Raw genomic sequence first — 18,546 nt, forward strand, 5'->3', positions numbered from 1 at the left:
AAAAGTCACGTGAAGGAATTATGTCAGAGCATGTAGCATAGCATAGTACAAAGCAAATGCTCAGTGTTTATTGTTACTGGATACCACCAATGGCCTGGTCCAAAAACTCAGGCTGGGCCAGATTCCCTCTCTTAGAAATCTGAAATAAGTAAAAATAGATCAAGGCAATTAATAAATAGGAGTTGAGGCTGAAAAAATGACATGACCCAGATTTAGGAATGGGCCAAGCCAAAGTAATAAATAAGCTGGAAATGAGGAAGCAGAGGTAACTAATTATTAAGAGAACATAGGAGATGCAGTGAGATGCAGACATCCTGGGAGGGACCATGCAGCAAATGAGAGACATTGGTTACTTAATAGGTCTTGGCTCCTAGTATTTTTTTCTTACAATGAAACTCCTCTCTCCTTAACTTTTATTAAAGTAAGTTAACACCTGCTCTTTGCAAGGGGAAGAGCTTAACATGAGGATTCCCCAGTTGTGGTTGGAACAAACTGACATGACATCACTTTGTTTCTCTGCTTTCATCCGGATTAAGTTAGCAGCTGTAAAATAGGAGTTTCCAGTTGGTTCTCTGCTCCAGGAAAGTAGGTAGTGATTGGAAGAGACCAGACCCTAACTCTGGTCATATATATATCTTTCATGTGACTAAAGCAGAATTAATTTCAGAGCTGGTCTTATAAATAAAGTATGATCATGAAAATTTTTTGCATTTCACCACTAGAGATGACTCAAAATTCAAACCCAATCATAAAAGGTAATAAAATGAGATTTATTCATATTAATGCTCATTGAGTAGGGAGTAAGAAAGGATCTCAAATTTTTAAAAAATTATATGTAGATCTCATTTTTTTTTTTTTTGCTTGTAAGAATTATAAGTCCTCAGAATCATGTTAATGTATATTGCTAGCTATTGGTCCAATATATTTACATTTTACTTAATAAGCTAATCCTTAGGGCTAACTCTTGCAGAATTAATATCTAATGCAATAGTTAATGATTTTTGAAACACAATATTGTCCAGGAGCTGTGAAACTGCTTACATTGCTATGTATTAAGAACTTGTCAAAAACTTAATGTTGAGATAATAATAGCTTATGTTTACAAAGCACTAGCTATGTGGCATGAACTTAAAATGCTGCTTTACTTAAAATCTAATTTTTATTTCTCACCAATTACTCTATGGGGTAAACATTATCCTCATTTCATTGTACTTTGTCACTGTGGTTATGAAATCCACTAAATAGTATCATAACTGAATATCGCAGCAATTACTTGAGCCTATTTTTTCACTTCTATAGGACACTTAGTTTATCAGACTGACAGACAACATTCCCTCATTCAATAGCTTTAGCCACAAGTTTTCAGGTAAGCAGTAACTATTAATTCTATTTCTTTACCAATGATACTACCAAGAGAGAAAGCTAACTTGTAACTACAGTAAATGATCTGCTAAATTTTTTCCCATTCATGACCTTACAGTTCACATATACACTCCCACAGCCGAATAGCAGTGAGAGGAGCCCCCATGAAACAGCCTAACTGGTGACGATTCTTTCTTTTTTTTTTTTTTAATCACTTAAAATCTCTGGAAATTGACCTAAGAGCATACAGCAAATGAAGAACTATTCCAAAAAAAATCTAAAACTCCATAAGAACAGCCAGAGACTGTAGCATTTGAACATCCCCCCCTTCCCTCCAGCTCAGCATGGTGGAAACTCCACTCCAGGTGTGTACAGCCCCTCAGTACCCAGCCAAGGGCTACAGTATCTTCCTGCGAAGAGCAGGCCACCAGAATTTCTCAACTCCCTTGTTGCAACCACATATTGCAAGGGCTAACCTCCGAGCAAGTGAAGCCAAGAAGTGAGAGGCTACCTTCCTTCGCCTAGCCCCTGCTTTTAGAATAGAGGCTCTCCCTCAGGCAAGGCACGCTGAGAATAGCAGATCCCTGATCGCCCTCACCCCAGCTAATCTGTAAGACAAAGTTTCCATTGGGAGAGGCTCTCATCCCCACCCAGAAGCTGCTTATAAAGTAGGAGCACCCCTCGGAGAGACACCGACCTGTGTCTGCTCCCAGCTTCAGTGATTTTTGCCTAGGGTGTAAAACAGAGAGCTCTGAAGCTATCTCCAGAGGAATTGACTTTATCTGAAACATACTAGGAAAGTTCAAGTCCAAGGGTACTCAAAACAACAAGAGATTTTGATGGAAAGCAATTAAGAGGAAGCTAGTAACTTTGTAAGAGATACAAGCTAAACCATAGGCCACCTAGAGAGAGAACCAGGGGAAAAGCCAGCTAAGAAGAGCCCTCCTAGCTTTAGAACAAACGACAAACATTGACCCCCTAGAACTACTCTTTAAATGAGCCAGGGTTTAATTAGATCAGGTTGTGAAGCAATGTATGCCCCAGGGGATTGTTGAAAACTAAATAGAGCAATCAGCTGATGGCTAGTGAGCCTAACAGCTGGATAGGGTCAAGAAAGGTGGTAGTAAGGAGCCCTGGTAAAATCACTGTCATACCAGGTTGTCCGTGTAATGCTCAAGACAGTGACAGCTGAGGACCAATAACAGAGGCTCCACAATGTGGAGTATTCTAGACATCACCAAAACAGTCCAGGCAATACTAAGAAAATAAAAGCCACCTGTAATCAGCTCCAGGAAACACAGGGATGTCAATATCCAGAGTTGCTATAAATAGAAAATATCAAAGAGAGAGAAATTATTTTCAAAAAGAACCAAATGGAAATTCTGAAGTTGAAAGTACAATAATCGAAATGAAAAATATACCAGAGGGGCTCAACAGTAGATTTGAACTGACAGAAGAATTAGCAAACTTGATAGATTATGCAATCCAAAGAACAAAGAGAAAAATGATTGAAGAAAATTGAACACAGCCTTAGAGAAATGTAATCACCATTAAGTACACCAACAGATGCATAAAGGGAATATAAGAAATTCCAACTATTATTTTTTTTAAATCCTTAATGTATATTATATAACCAGGAAGCTCAACAAACTCCAAGTAGGATACATGCAAGATCTACTTCAAACACATCATAGTAAAAATGCTGTATCAGTAACATCAAATGTGAATACCAACGCAATCAAAATGAAAAGCATTTGTACTTCAAAGGACACTATCAAGGAACCGAACCCACTAACTAGAAGGAAATACAGCCGGCCCTTCATATCCACAGGTTCCTCATCCTTGGATTCAACCAACCCATGATTAGATTATGATTGGCTGAATCTGTGGATGCCCAACCCACAGTTACAGAAGGCTGACTGCATTATGCCATTTTATACAAGGGACTTGAGCATCTGTGGGTTTGGGTATCTGCAGAGTTCCTGGAACCAATTCCCCTGCAGATACCAAGGGACAACTGTACGGCTGACCCTTGAACAACATGGGTTTGAACTGTGCTGTTTTACCTATATACAGATTTTTTTCAATATAGTACTATGTTTATGATCTGCATTTGGTTGAATCCACTGACGCAGAATCTGAGGATAAGGAGAGCCCACCATAGGCTTTGAGTATTCATGGATTTTGGTATACATGTGGCACAGCAGGGGGCTCCTGGCACCAACCTCCCACAGATAACAAGGGATGACTTAATTTCCAAATTATGTATCTGATAAGGGATTTATACTCTAGAATTATAAAGACCTTTCCAATTCAATAGTAAAAAGACAACCCAATTTAGAAATGGGCAAATAAATGCGAATGAACATAAAGAGTTACTCCAGAAAAGATATACAAATGGCAGTCAACACAAGAAAAGATGTTTAAAGTCATTAGCCATGATGGAAATGCAGATTAAAACTACATTGATATATCACTTCACACCCACTAGAATAGCTATAATCAAGAAGAAAGATAAAAACAAGAATGTAGAGAATTTGCAAACTTCCTACATTGTTTCAAGGACTATAAAATGATACAGCCATTTTGAAAGTCAATCTGGCAGTTCCTCAGTTACTGCAGTCATCATATGACCCAGGAATTCTACTCCTAGACATATACCCAAGAAAAATGAAAAGATGGGTCCACTCCAAAACTTGTACATGAATATTCATAGCAGCATTATTCAAAATAGCCAAAAAGTAGAAACAACCCAAATGTCCAACAACTGATGAATGGATAAACAAAATGTGGTATAGCCATACAATGAAGTATTATTTGGCAATAAAAAAGGATACACGCAACAGCATGAATGAACTTTAAAAACATTATGCTAAATGAAAGAAGCCAGCCACAAAAGACCACATATTATATGATTTCATTTATGTGAAATGTCCAGAATAGAACTTTCTGTCCAGAGACAGAAAGCATATTTGTAGAAGTTGCCTGAAGATGGAGTGGTTGAGGGTGACAGCCAAAACACACGGGGTTTCTTTTTGGGGTGATGAAAATATTCTAAAATTGATTGTGATAATAATTGCACAATTCTGTGAATATACTAAAAATTGTTAAATGATACACCTTAAATGAGTGAATTGTAGGATATATAAATTACATCTCAATAAACCTGTAACCAAAACAGGTTCATATATAAATAAAAGACAACTTAAAATTCTAAAAAAAGTTTTTATTATAGAAACAAAACAAGGAGTGTAACTAAGCATGAAATAAATAATTTCATTCTTGATAAAAGTACATTTAATGTTACAAAATATGAAGTAAACTAGTTGATAACCCAACTCTTTAAAGGATTTGTTTATTGAAATTAACTTTTATTCTTTTGCAAAGATGTAGCCTTAGTTACAGGAAGAGCACATTTAATCTAAATATACATTGTTGTAGATATGATTCAGAAGTCAACATACATAAAAGTGGTTGTATTCATCTTCGTTAAATAGCTGTACAAAGCTATTAATTTAAAATATGAAAGGGTTGCTTATGTGATATCTCACACTGTAAGTATGGAATGCATTTTTTTCTGATACTATTATATCAATAAATACAGTGGTCAGATGTTCTCTTACAAAAAAATGCACATAAGATTATACATGCCAAGGTTACAATGTTGTAAGTTCTAAGAGACTTCTAAACAGAAATGATTCAGAGATGCCTTTATGCTAAATTTAGCAAACTGGGTTCTAAAATGCCCTTTTTTAAAATTATGGCAATCAAGTATAATGTTTAGAAACCTTAATGGATGGAAAATAGTTGAATCAAATATATTTCTTTGCAATTTTCACATCTAATTTTATTTAAAGTATTAACATTACACATTCAAAAACTTAATAATAAGCTACTATTTCAAAAGAAATTATTCAATTTTACTTGCAACTTTAATACATATTGGAATCTAAATCTATTAGCAAATAGCAACAATAGAGAGTGTGTATTTTAAAAACTGGACAAATGAGAGAATATATTGAGATGTAAATCAGGAAGCAGTCACTTGCGTTACAAAGGGTTCTCAAATGCACAGAGCAGTTCATAATACAGGCCCTTAAATATTCATGCACTTTAAATACATTTACTCAAAAACTGATTTACATACACAACTTTCAGAAACTCCACCGATTTTATAGAGAGACACTACTTTTACCCACAAAAGGCATCAAAATGTTTTAACAGTTCAAAAATAGAAAGGGCCAAAAAACAACTGATTTCTCAAAAACAACAAAGTTTAATAAGATGGCTATTCACTGCTCCTTCAAGAAATTAATCACTTATTTTTTAAAGTGTATTTTTCAACCCCAACTTACAACACACTTCGACCTCCATTTCTACTTTTCCTTAACTCAATCTCAGTTGTCTGGGAGAGTGTCACAACATCGAGGCTATGAACAATTTGGGTTAATGTCCTGAAAAAACATGCTGTTTATACATACAGAAAAGTAATGAAGAAAAAGTTAGCTTTGAAGTACAATGCATACTCCCTAGGTTGTAAAACCCTACCAGTCTAACAAAAAGCACCGAGACACAATGTCAAAGTCAGAGAAAATATAAACCAGCACAGAGTCAGTATCAGAGACCTTACCAAGTAAGTTTTATTTGTTGGATTGCTTGGCATCTGGGGGCTAAATGAATTAATTAACCAGGTTAGAAATCCCATCACTACCCTTAGTAAAGATTTGCTTAATCATGACTTAAAGTTAATAGTGAAAACAGCATAGTGAGGATTCTTTCTCTGTGCTTACTGATGAGGAAAAAGTTACCAAAATTTTCTTATGAGAAAGAAAGAAATGGATGTTTTTTGAAAATAAAAATAAACTTTGAAATAAGGAGGTTAAGGCACTTATTTCAATGGTTTTGCAACATCAAGGCCTAAGTACATTTTATATTTCTTTGAGAAAATCCTTCTGCCCAAAACCCAAAAACTTTGCTCCTTTCACAGTAGATCCTTACTGTCAAATCTAACAACTGTAAGTTACCTAAATGGAATTACTTGCAGAATTTCTTAATCATTTGTTATTCTACAAAGTGAGGAAATTAATTAAATGCTCCTCAAAGTTTTCTAATTACAATTATTTTAACTACAGCTAAATAGAAGCAAATAAACTTATCTCTCATACCCAGTATTATTATTTCTATAATAAAGCTCACATTTTTCTTTTCACCTAATGCTCAGTGAAAAATTCATTATTTAAAAAATTCAATTAAAAGCTGCTCCAAATCTGTTTTATTTAAGAAGGTGACAGAAGCAAAAGCAGCTTACTAACATGTCAAAAACAAAATCAATAAACACACAACAGTCAGAACTAATTCAGCATATTTGATCATAAATCAATAAAAATTCAATTAAATATTTCATGCTACATAGAATAGAAAGTAGGCTGTTCTATCTCCCTTTCAAAATATGCAAGCCAGTTTTTAAATTACACTATTTTATATGCTCTCTCTAATCGTAAGTACTACCATGTGACTATTCACTGTACACTTAGGTAACTATGGTAATATTTTCATAAGGCTTGAAGCTAAATACTAGTCACTCACTATGAAGATGTAAAAAGAACCTGAAATAGCCTGCCTGTAGCTGTCTTGATATAAGTGTTCAACGTTACATAAAAGTATGAAATGACAACCAACAGAACTAATATACCAGACACAGGACATTGCTATCAAACAATTATTAAGCTCCAAAAGAGCAAAACATCTTAGAGCTAGCCTAAGAACACATGTGCTTTTTCTTCTTTTAAAATATACATATTCCAGAAAATAAAGATAATGGAAAGATGCTCCTTTCTAACATAGTAATTTAGGGTAGTGAAACTGCAATTTTTATAGTACTCTAACAAGTGAAAAATTTGCAAATCTGTTCACTTAGATGTATAAGGTAAAAACATGCATTCCATCTTACTAAAATGATACATCTACCCTGAATCTCTTTATAAAGTCAAATTAATCATTTTAGAATTTCTTTTAATTAATAATTAAAAATACGAAAACATTTAACTTAAAGGAACATAACATTAGATTGTGAACCTGTGCTGTGAATTTTATTACAGTTGCCATTTAGTTCTCAATGTTGAAGACTACGTCGCAGTTTCTTAAATAGCGGCGCTCATGCTCTATCACAAATACATCCCCTTGCAGAGCTATGCGTGACAGCGTCTGCACGTGTCTCTAGAAACTGCTGCTCATTTTAGTGTACATTTTCTCATTCTGAAAAAGATTTAATTTTTTACTTACTAATTCAGTAGAAAACATGTGAGTACATTATATACTCCATATCCGTATTTTTAAAAAACTTGAATAACATTCTTTTAAATGTCTGTTTTAAAAAATATATAGGTAACAAGAGTTACTGTTTTATCATGATTAAACTGGTATCAAATTTATGGGCATAAGTAAAAAAAGCTAACCACTTAATAGTCATAAAGTAATAAAATGCAATATCATGCAATATATACTACTAAGAAAGTGCTTACTTATATAAGCAGCAAATGATGAGAGCAGTATCATGGAAAATCTGGATATATCTTTATGTATATCCTCAAAAATCACTTTCTTTGTATAATTTTCATTTTAATTTAAATGCCACAAATTCTCAGCGAACCTTTAGTTTTTTTTGTAATATTTCAGTTCTATTATATACCATGAAATACCTTCAGAAACTGCCTTGAGGGTAAGAATAATTCTTCCCATCTATAATTACATCACATTAAATATTTATTAAATGTTACATTTGAGAGATACACTCTGATCTTGAACATACTCAAATTCAAGACCAATGCCATGATGGAATGAAGATTTATGAGGAAAATTTTACAATAGTTCAGAAGGTAAAATCTTTAAAGATCATACAACAAGAAGGAAAACACCTGGCTGGAATACTGCGGAGTGGGAGGTCTGACATTTTACCAAGGACAGTAACGTTTGATCTTTTCCCCACAGAACGCTAGACCCAGGAAACGGCAGGAGGGGAAAACAGCAGCAGCAACGTCTCAAATGTCCACACTCTGGTTTCCAAAAGATACCACGTAGGTAGAAGAAAATCACATTTTACTTCAGGTGGTGTTAAGGGAAATGAAGGCCTTACTATTTTTCAAGACTGAAAGGATATCACAGTGTTGATTTTATATACAAAGTAGGATCTGTTCCAGTATACTCTAGTGAAGTAATTCACATACGGAGAATAGTTAATTTTGACCTCATGACAAAATCGCCCATGTTTTGAGTAGGTTAACTTGTCACCTTCTTCACAAACCACCTATCAAACAATATGAAACATAGTATTAAAAAGCTCATTAAGCTCACAGCAGAAATGCAATTAATGTACAATTGACTATATTTATATGAAAAAATATATTATTGCTAAACATCACTCTCTCACATTGGTTAGCAACCACCTCACATTGTTTAGCAAATGAAAGCCTCTTCACAAGTCACCATGTCCATTAAATTCATGAGCTCCCCAGTGAGACCGAAAAACCGGTATAAAATGTTTTCCCATTTTTAAAAGAGTTAGTCCTAAAATTTAGAAGGCGATGTCTCCATAGTCTATTACCATCCCTCTGAAGAACATCACATGGAGCCTGCGAAGGCTGAGGACTGCACATGTGCTCTTATCCTCAAACTCTTCTGCTTGTGTAGAACTGACTCGTAACAGTAAGCAAGTTCCCGTGACTTACCCAGCACAATCCTTTACATTCTCACCTTACTGGTGCTCACTAAGATAGCTTAGCAAGCTTGAAGGGTTTTCAGGAATAAAATACTATTATTCTAAGGCCGAGGAAAGATGTCAGAGAGTCAAATTTAAGAATAAAAGGATGGATTAGCTTTAAGTCCGTGCCTGGCATTACATGAAAGGAATAGTAACTTTGTGTTCAAAATGGAGCCAAAGGGTGGCCAAGAGCAGAAAAAGGCTCCAGTAGGCAGCAATACAGCAGTAACCACTGATACCTGATGTTTAGTAAAACTCCATTTTGTCACCAATTAAGCCAAAGCTCATAGACATTAAATACCAACAAAGAAAATTCAAAATACATACAGCAGAAAACAGAGTAAGTTTATATTACAAGTTAAGGGGTTATGAAGACAGGGAAAGAGAGAAATCATAAAAATGAATTTCACACCTACAAACTGGCCTGGGATGATTAAGACAAAGAGCTAATCATTTAGGAGGGTACAGAATAAATCTTGGCTGCAACCTGAAGAGACTAGGCCCTCTAACCAAGAATGACCTCCCAAACTTTTCCTAAGTTCCCTCACCCCGAACTTTCCCAGGAATAAAGGCATCCTTCCCAGATGACACTAATTCTCAGATACCCAAGCTCCCCTGTCAGTCTTCTTAGTTGCCAGGTATACAGTATATACACTGCAGGCTGAGAAGTAAGAAGTTTGGTAAAATAGCTGAAATCAGTGACAACTTAAGATACAGCTAAACACTAACAACTAAAGTGGCTCTGAATACACTAATTTTTGTGGATAATAGGGACTCAGTGTACAGGATCATGTTAATTTAATTAGCATTTTTTCTAGGTATGTATCAAATTATAAGAAATTTCTCAACATAAGAATATAACAATACAAATAGCTGCTCTTTATATTATTATACTATGTAACACTAATATAATATGTTAAAATCATCCTTGAAACCAAATTATGCCATGTTTTGTTTATAAATGTTGAACATGCACAAATACAGACAACATATATGGAATCAGGTATTGGTAAGATTTTTTTTTTTCAGAATTGCAAAATTTTCCTTTTGTACATTTAAAAAATACCTCAAACTACTTTAAAGAAGCTCCCGCCACTATTATATAACTTTAAATTACATTCTTAGTTAAGTTCCAAAAATAAAGGCTGAAGATAAGATTACAAGTTTAAATAAAATCATTTTCCTCAAAAAAAATTTAATTTTCCAAATGGTTACTCACGTGGCCATTTGCAATGTCTAATAAATCTTTAACCCTGCAGCCTCTCATGGTTCCCACCTCATTGCAGATAGCATCTTCTACAATTAGGTAATTAGCCTTGTAGGATGTCAGTATTTTATAAATATCCTCAGCAGATCGCTTTGAATAGATTTGATAGATCTGAAAGAATATAATTAAAACAATGATTTTAAAAGACATTTAAAACTTACATTAATTAAAATTATACACTGAGCATCTTCTATGTAAGAGCACTATCTATGGAAAATGAAGATATTCACTAAGACTTGACTCCTGCCCTCAGGAAGCTTATATGCATCTGGCTATTGGCCACATACATTTATCTTCTTTGGAGAAATGTCCATGCAAGTCCTTTGCCCATTTTTCCCCCAGTTTTATTGAGACATAATTGACATACAACACCGTGTAAGTTTAAGGTGTACAGCATGTTTATTTGATACTCTTATGTTGCAAAATGATTACCACCATAGCTTTAGCTAACACCTGCACCATGTCACACAATCCCCACTTCTTTTTTGTGGTGGGAACCCCTAAGATCTACTCTCTAAGCAATTCTCAAATGATTAATACAGATTATGAACCATGATCACTGCTGTACATTAGATCCCTAGAGTTTATTCATCTTGTAACTGGAAGTTTGTACTCGCTGACCAGCGTCTCCTCATCTCTCCAACCCTCCCAGCCTCTGGTAACCGCAACTCTTCTCTCTGCTTCTGTGAGTTTGGCTTTTTAAGATTCCACATGTAAGTGATATCATATAGTATTTATCTTTCTCTGTCTGACTTCTTTCACTTAGCATAATGTCCTCAAGGGTCATCCAAAGATTTGGGGGGAAAAAAGGTTCCTAGTCTCATAGCCAAGTCACATAAAACTGAAAACTCTAAAATATTTAAACTTAATTACAACCTAATTAGAACTCTGATCTAATTATAAGTGATTCTGAAATTCTGCTTTAGAAAACAGACCAATTAAAAGAAAACAACGAAAAAAAAGCCATGTCAGAGTTGGCTGGTTTAAATTAACAAAAAATAAAGTTCATGAATATGCTGTAATATATCATCTAAGCAAGCAACACTACCTTTTCAAGTGCAGCAAATACTTACTTCTTTTTTTAATATTTTTTATTTTGGGGGGGAGGTAATTAGGTTTACTTATTTATTTTTAGAAGAGGTACTGGGGATTGAACCCAGGACCTTGTGTATGCTAAGCATGTGCTCTACCACTGAGCTATAACCTCCCCTAGCAAATACTAATCAGAGGCAGCGGTTGTCTCTCAAGTAAATCACTCCCAGGCACAGCTCCCCATCTCCAACCTCTCCCCGCTTCAATCTGTTCCATGACCATAATTAACTCTAAAACAGATCTAAGCTTTCTACTCCTAGGCTCACGGAAAAGTCTTTGATGACTCCCAAATGCCTCAAGGGGAAGTTTAAATTCGTAAGTATGATATTCCAGGTCCTTCAGAATTTGGCCTCATTTTTATTTTCTAGTTTCATGCCAAATTTCATGGCTCATGTGACCTTTTCAACCTGAAATCATATGTATTCTTTTTTCAAACAAGTTTCTAGCCCTGATCAAGGGAATGTTCTTTATGAAGGCCTGGATTTTGAACTCCTCTCTGTGCTTCGTGTGTGTGTGTGTTTCAGGCAGAGTGCATTATCTTATTTAATTCTCACAATGAGGAGGTGAAAACTATTACTGTTTCCAGATTCAGAAACTTTCTCAAGGTCAAAGAGTTAGAATGTGGCAGAGGTACCACTTGAGTCCAGATCCTCTACTTCCAGAATCTAGATTTGGAGAGTCTAACCTTTGTATTAGAGTCTAACTTATTTATTGCTGTATTTTCTCCTTAGCTTAGAATATATTTAAAAACTGTATGAAATTCTCTCAAACTGAAAAACAGGATATTTAGAACTCGGGTTCAGTTGCCCATTACCATCAGATATGAAGTTACCATTTAAATCCATACCTAACATTCAAAGTAATATATTCTCTGAACAAGAATTAGATACCACACTAATGTTATACTAAGTTGAAAATAAATCAGTGTTTTATAAGCAACAGCAGAATTTTGGCTTGGAAATAAAAAGTGTATAAAGACATTCACTAAAAGACTTCTTTCAGTAATTTGAGAAGTTTCAAAAGAAAGTTTCGCTTTGTAAAATATTAAAAATCAGTCCCTTGAAACCTTGTGGAAAATTAAATGTTTCTCCTAGAAACATATCAGTACTATTCATAAAACAAAGAACTTCATATTTTAATTTTGGCCCCTCTTGATTAAATGTATTATACAGCTTTTTGAAAACCAAAGCTAATTAACTCTTCTAAAATTGTCTGGATTTTCCTAGCTAGCCAAGAACATATACACCATTACAGAACTATACTAAAATAAAGGTCATATAAAAAAAGACCCAAACGTAGACTCTAAAATGCCTTACATTTTCATTTCTCTTGAGGAGATCATCGTCATTGTAAAGAGGCAAGCTTGTCACCATCCATCCAGTGCATAATTTAATCGTACCCATTAACTGTGGACTTCCTGCAAACACAGCTGCAACTGGAGCTTGCCTTCTGCAAAGAACCAGAAAGAATCACATTCTGAAAAGGTAAGGATATGATTTAGATCACTGATTTATGTCAGTTCTGAAATACCAACCAACTTAAAATGTATTGTACATTAAAGTTCCATTTCATTTCATTTTTGGATTCATGCAAAAAACTGAGCACCTAGTATGTACCAGAAACTGTTTAGAGTGCTAAAAATACAGAAATATTTCAGAGAGGTGGGAGGACAAGGTCCCTGCTTTCAAAAGGAAGCAGGGGGACAGTATAAACATACAGGTCAGGTGGTAATAATGCTATTAAAAAGTAATGCAGAGTAATGGGACAGTGACAGCAATATACTATTTTAGATAGTGTGGTCAGTTCAGTGGTGATACTGCAAATTCTCAAATTCATCTTTGGCAAATATTAACCACCATAACCCAACTCCTTCCAGATCTGTCTATCCTCCTGCTCTTTTAAAAAAAATTTTTTTGGGGGGGGGTGAAGGTAATTAGGTTTATTTATTTATACTTTTTGGGGGAGGTATTGGGGATTGAACCCAGGACCTCATGCATGTGAGGCACATGCTCTCCCACTGAGCTATACCCTCCCCCTCTTCTGCTCTTTCTTGATCTTAACATATCTGTCTCCAGAAAACACATGAAGGACTTCTCTACTCTAAATCATAACGCAAAGTCCCAGATATATGTCACTCATAAGACAGGTCCCAATGGGCTGCTCTAATGTCCTCACTTACTTATTCACTCCCTGTATTTAACATTCAGCATCTGCCTACAATGTACTAGGGATATTGTCAAGCTCTGAAAATAAAAAGATGGCAAACAGCCATTGTCCCCAGGGAGCACCCAATATGGGGAAACAAAAATGAAACAGAAAAATTACACCACAACAAAATGTAACAAAAATGTCCAATCATCTGATGTACAACATCCAGTGTTTCAGCCTTTGCTGTTTTTGAAAATATTGTGGCAAATCACACACATAGATGTGACTTTCTTTTCTGTTAACAAGAACACAAGTCTATACAGTCAGCCTTCCACAAAGATAAATACAACTCACAAAAAATTATTAATGGCCAGTAATTAAGGATTACCTAAAAAATAATTTTTATATGTACGAGAAGTACCATTATAATGAGATCTTATAATAACGCCTATTTTCATTTCCATATACCTTTTCTATAAACCTACTCCTCATTTCTAGAAACATTTTTTGTTTTTTGTTTTCTTCTATTATCCTGGCCTTTCTGATAGTATTTCATTCCTTTCTCAAGTTCTAGTTTCTTCTCCTATGTCTTTAAAATTTTTCATATTATTTCACAGTCTCTTGCCATGGGGTAGACTGGGTTGGAAAATGGTTGCAATGATACTTTTCCTTAGAGTTAAGCTCTTGGAGAAAACTCTGATCTTTGTCACATGACTTGATTTAGCCAACAAAACAAGAGCAAACAATGTGAGGAGAGACTTAAGACATGCTTGACACAGACCTGTCCTCTCCTGCTGCTCCTGGGAACTCTACAGCCACCAGCTTGTGAATGAGCCCAGGCTCACCTGGGCTGGATGATGAGAAGCACGTGGCCAAGTCAACTTCACGGCCTCAGCTGACACACACCCAAGCCTTCGACGTGTGAGAGAGGCGGTGCCAGGACACCTGGTCCCAGCTGAGCCAGCCCAGACCAGGAGAATCCTCCCCACTGCCTCCACTCAGCTGATCACCAAAACAGTGCAAAAGCACACGTTTACTGTTTGTAAGCCACTAAGTTTTGTGGCAGTCCGCTGTGCAGTAAAAACTGATACAAAGCGTTTTATTCTCATAAATGGCTAGAGGGCTAAGTCTGTTGTCTCTCACAGACTACAGCTGGTTCTTGATCTGTTGGACGCTTCTTCCTGTGTTTTGTAAATTTAGAGCTTATCTTCACATAGCTTTATTTGTGAAATCCTCTGTAGCGCAGGCTGAGGATTACATCAGGCACTCCAGACCATCCCAGGATCACTTTTTATGCTAAATTCTTGATTTAAGGTTTCCTGGGTTAGACAAGTATAATTTCAAACTACAAACATGTGAATTCAAATGCATCACTAAAAATTCAGATGAGAGACTTTATTTTTGACCAAGAGCTGAGGCCAAGGAAGATGTGCTTTTTTGTCATCCTTCTCTACCACTTGGTGGATATTTCGCTAGTCCACCCTTTCACTGATAGAGTAGCCCTCTGAGGGTCCTTAGGTTATATATGTGTGTTGGGGGAGGGGAAAAGGTGTTTCAAATACAATTCCCGGCTTCCATAGGTCCAAGGGCACATCTCCTGTCACATTAAAATCTGCAGGAGCATTACAATTAAAATTAAAAATCTTGTTAACCTTAGTTATCAAGACTAAAATTCCACCACTCATCCACCTCCAACCCAGAGTATGAGGAACATATGTTGACTATATAAATAAAAGGACATTGGTTTCTTTTTAGTCTATATTTCTAGGTGTTTAATGGCTAGAGTCTCAATTCTCAAACTTATCAATACTTTATTTTCAATGGAAATAAGTTCAATTAGAAAATTAGAATTAAAAGTCCAATCAAAAACTAAATATCCCAAAAAACATGGAGTAAAATTCCTGAGTTTTATGAGAACTAGGAAAAGCATTGATGTATTATTTCCCCTGAATCCATTAAATAGTGTTATGATTAATTAATAACTTAACAATTGTCTTCGGCAGTTTAATTCTTACTTTATCCAGGTCATAAGCTCCACCGTATCTGGGTCATAAAATTCTTGTAGTTCCATTAATTCTGTCATTAATCTTGGAAAAAACTAAAATGCAAAACAAAATCCCCAAAGACTGTGTGTAAGTACTTAGAAAGTTTAAAACTGTTTCAGAGTACTTCCAAAGACTAAGAGGCTAACTTAAAGCAAATAATATTACAATACCGTTTTCACGGAAAAAATGGCATGGATTGCTTTACTTTCTTTCAGTTTCCTGCTCATTCTTCTCAGTCGAAACAATCTATTTTATGGTTAATCTACTGCCTACACTCAATACATAATTTTAGCATTACCAAAAATTAATGATCAGTTGTATCTTTCATGCACACGTGCACACACACTGAATAAATAAGTAAACAAATACATTTCAGGTCAAGTCAAATAATTCACAGATTTACTGGCAATTAGTTTCATATTACATTATGACAAGCCAAAGAATTTACATTACTTTATAAATATTTAAACTTTAGAGCTGCCAAAATACTTCTTACTATTTACTAATTTACCAATAAATACTATTTGTTCAGCCATTTCCTTTGCCAATTATAAATTGAATTAATAACAGTATTGAACTACAGAAAATTGTATCAGATGGCATTCTAAAAATGTTTTGGCTCTTCCATCATGTTCCTATTGGTAAAAAGTTAAGTATTATTAAGTATATCACACTTTATTTTGTTGCAACAGTACCTCAATATAAGTATCCTACCCACATACATAAATTCATCACTATCTTGTACATAAAGTATATTTTAATATTACGAAAAATCTAATTTTCTTACCTCTTTCCATAAGCTGAGACCTATTATAGTAGGCACAGCCATGCTCAGAACAAGAGCCTAAAATATTAAAGTAAAAAGGGTTATGGATAAATGTTTTTCAGAATTCCTTTAGACGTACTAGACACTGACTCTATGACCAACCACAGATTCTTACAGTTATAATAGTTTCAATCAGAGGAATTGGAGTCAGCACAGAACCTAGTTCAGAGTGAGGTGGGTAAAGACTAATGAATTTAAGAGCTGGAGGCAAAGTAACACACATATATTTACTATATAAATTTAAGGCAGAACATAAAAAGGGTAATGCTCGTAGCAATATTTCAAATGGCAAATCAACATTTGACAATTTTTCCAGGAATTTAACTTAGGAAGAGCTTACAAAAAACACTGAACTGCTGTGTAAACACCTAACAACAACAAGAACAACAAGACAATGAGTTAACGTAGGAAAAGGAGCGAATATATATCCATATGTCACTGTGCTAAAACACGAATGTATACATTCCTCCAGAAAACCACCAGGAAAACACAACAGGACTATTGTTAAAGATAATCATTTATCATGTTCCTGCCGAAGCCTGTTCTTATTCCTATTGTCCCATGTCTGCTGGTGACCCCATGACCCACAGTCACACAAACCAGAAACCTAGGAAAAATCTGTGACTTCTCCCTCCTCCTTATTCTCCTATACTTAATCACGCACCAAATCTTAACGATTCTTCTCTTCTATTATTTTCACTTCAGTATAGTACAGTATTGATAAAATGGGCCTTGAGGTTAGAAAAGCTTGGGTGTGAATCATGATTTTTATCCTTATAAGGCTGTGATCTTGGGTAAGTTACTTAACCAGTTTAAGCCATAGTTTCTTTGTCTATAAAATACAGATAATATAGCTTAACAGGGTCTTTGTAAGCACTGAATAGCATGTGAAATGCTTCAAAAGGTACCTGACACATAGTGAGCTCTCAGAAACACTGCAGCTTTTATAGCTTCCATCCGCCATGGCCTACGTCTGGGCAGCAGCCTCCATCCTGGTTTGAGTCTCTCACCCGTAAGCCCACCCCTCACAGAACGGTAAAGGTGAGCTGGGAGAAGATGTTAAGTCTGACTCTCTCACGCGCCTGCATAAACATCTCACGTCTTCCTACTGCCTATCGGATACGACCAGGAGGCACAGCGAACGCTCAAAGGCCTCGGTGACTTACCATCCTTGACTTCTCCGGTCTCATTTCTTCACCACCCCTACTTAACATTTTATGTGCCAACAAAACTACGTATACCATGCTTCTCTTCCTCTGTTTTTACTCCCTTTGAATACATCATGCTCTTTGTCTAGCTATGTTTATTCCTTCTACCATGAATACCCTTTCTTTCCCCCCTTATTTGACTAATAACTCATCTTTCAAACCTCAGATTTGAAGTCTTCTTTGAATCCCTAAAAAAAACTGAAGTAAGCAGCCCTTCTCTGTTCCAATAGCACCCTATCAACACTTCTTATTATCTGTTTTTATGACCAGGAGACTGTAATCTACTTGATGAAATTAACCATGCTTCATTTATCTTTTTATTCCAAGCACATTGCACACAGCAGGCACAGTGTAAATGCTCCATTTATGCTGAAAATATACCATAGTTCTAAATCAAACCAACAAAAATGTTATCAAAATTAATTTCTGATAGCATCTCACATTATTCACTTATATTTTTACCTTCTATTTTTTAAGTTGTCTGAGTGGAAATGCACTATTTTTATAATCAGAAATTATTTTTAAAAAATTTTCCCATAGGATCTCTTTCTCTCTTCTGCTCCATCTATAAATCATAATGTGATTTAGCCATGCTATTTTAATTGTATTCAGTGTGGTTTCCATTCACATAATTGGAAGAGACACAAGTACTTAACACATAATAACAAGGACTTACCAACAATACTGGGTGTACAGTTCGTAATCGAAGCCACTTGAAAAGTGTCATCCAAAGTTCAGGAGAACATACACCAAACGCTGCTAACATGCATACATAAGGAGTCCAGAGGTATTTTAAGCTGGAAAAGACAAAAGGAGTCATATGTGAAATAGCCCTTGAACAT

At 35.3% G+C, this 18,546-nt stretch overlaps 1 protein-coding gene and 1 non-coding gene across 2 annotated transcripts in view; both read right to left on the bottom strand.

Annotated features, from left to right (window-relative positions):
• Window positions 1–4,567: 4,567 nt before the first annotated feature.
• The window catches only part of DPY19L4 (dpy-19 like 4), a 47,705-nt gene continuing 33,726 nt past the window's right edge, over window positions 4,568–18,546 (bottom strand). The window contains exons 14-19 of the mRNA XM_031439341.2: window positions 18,381–18,501; window positions 16,458–16,514; window positions 15,641–15,723; window positions 12,794–12,926; window positions 10,338–10,496; window positions 4,568–8,665 (exon numbers count right to left, since the gene is read on the bottom strand). Of these exons, the coding sequence (XP_031295201.1) occupies window positions 8,501–8,665; window positions 10,338–10,496; window positions 12,794–12,926; window positions 15,641–15,723; window positions 16,458–16,514; window positions 18,381–18,501 (718 nt within the window). The 3' untranslated portion in view covers window positions 4,568–8,500. The remainder of the gene's footprint in view (window positions 8,666–10,337; window positions 10,497–12,793; window positions 12,927–15,640; window positions 15,724–16,457; window positions 16,515–18,380; window positions 18,502–18,546) is intronic.
• TRNAV-CAC (transfer RNA valine (anticodon CAC)) lies at window positions 13,438–13,510 on the bottom strand. Its single transcript has one exon. It is a non-coding gene; the product is annotated as a tRNA-Val (tRNA).

Source organism: Camelus dromedarius, chromosome 20 (assembly GCF_036321535.1).
Source record: "Camelus dromedarius isolate mCamDro1 chromosome 20, mCamDro1.pat, whole genome shotgun sequence".
Lineage (NCBI taxonomy): Eukaryota > Metazoa > Chordata > Mammalia > Artiodactyla > Camelidae > Camelus > Camelus dromedarius.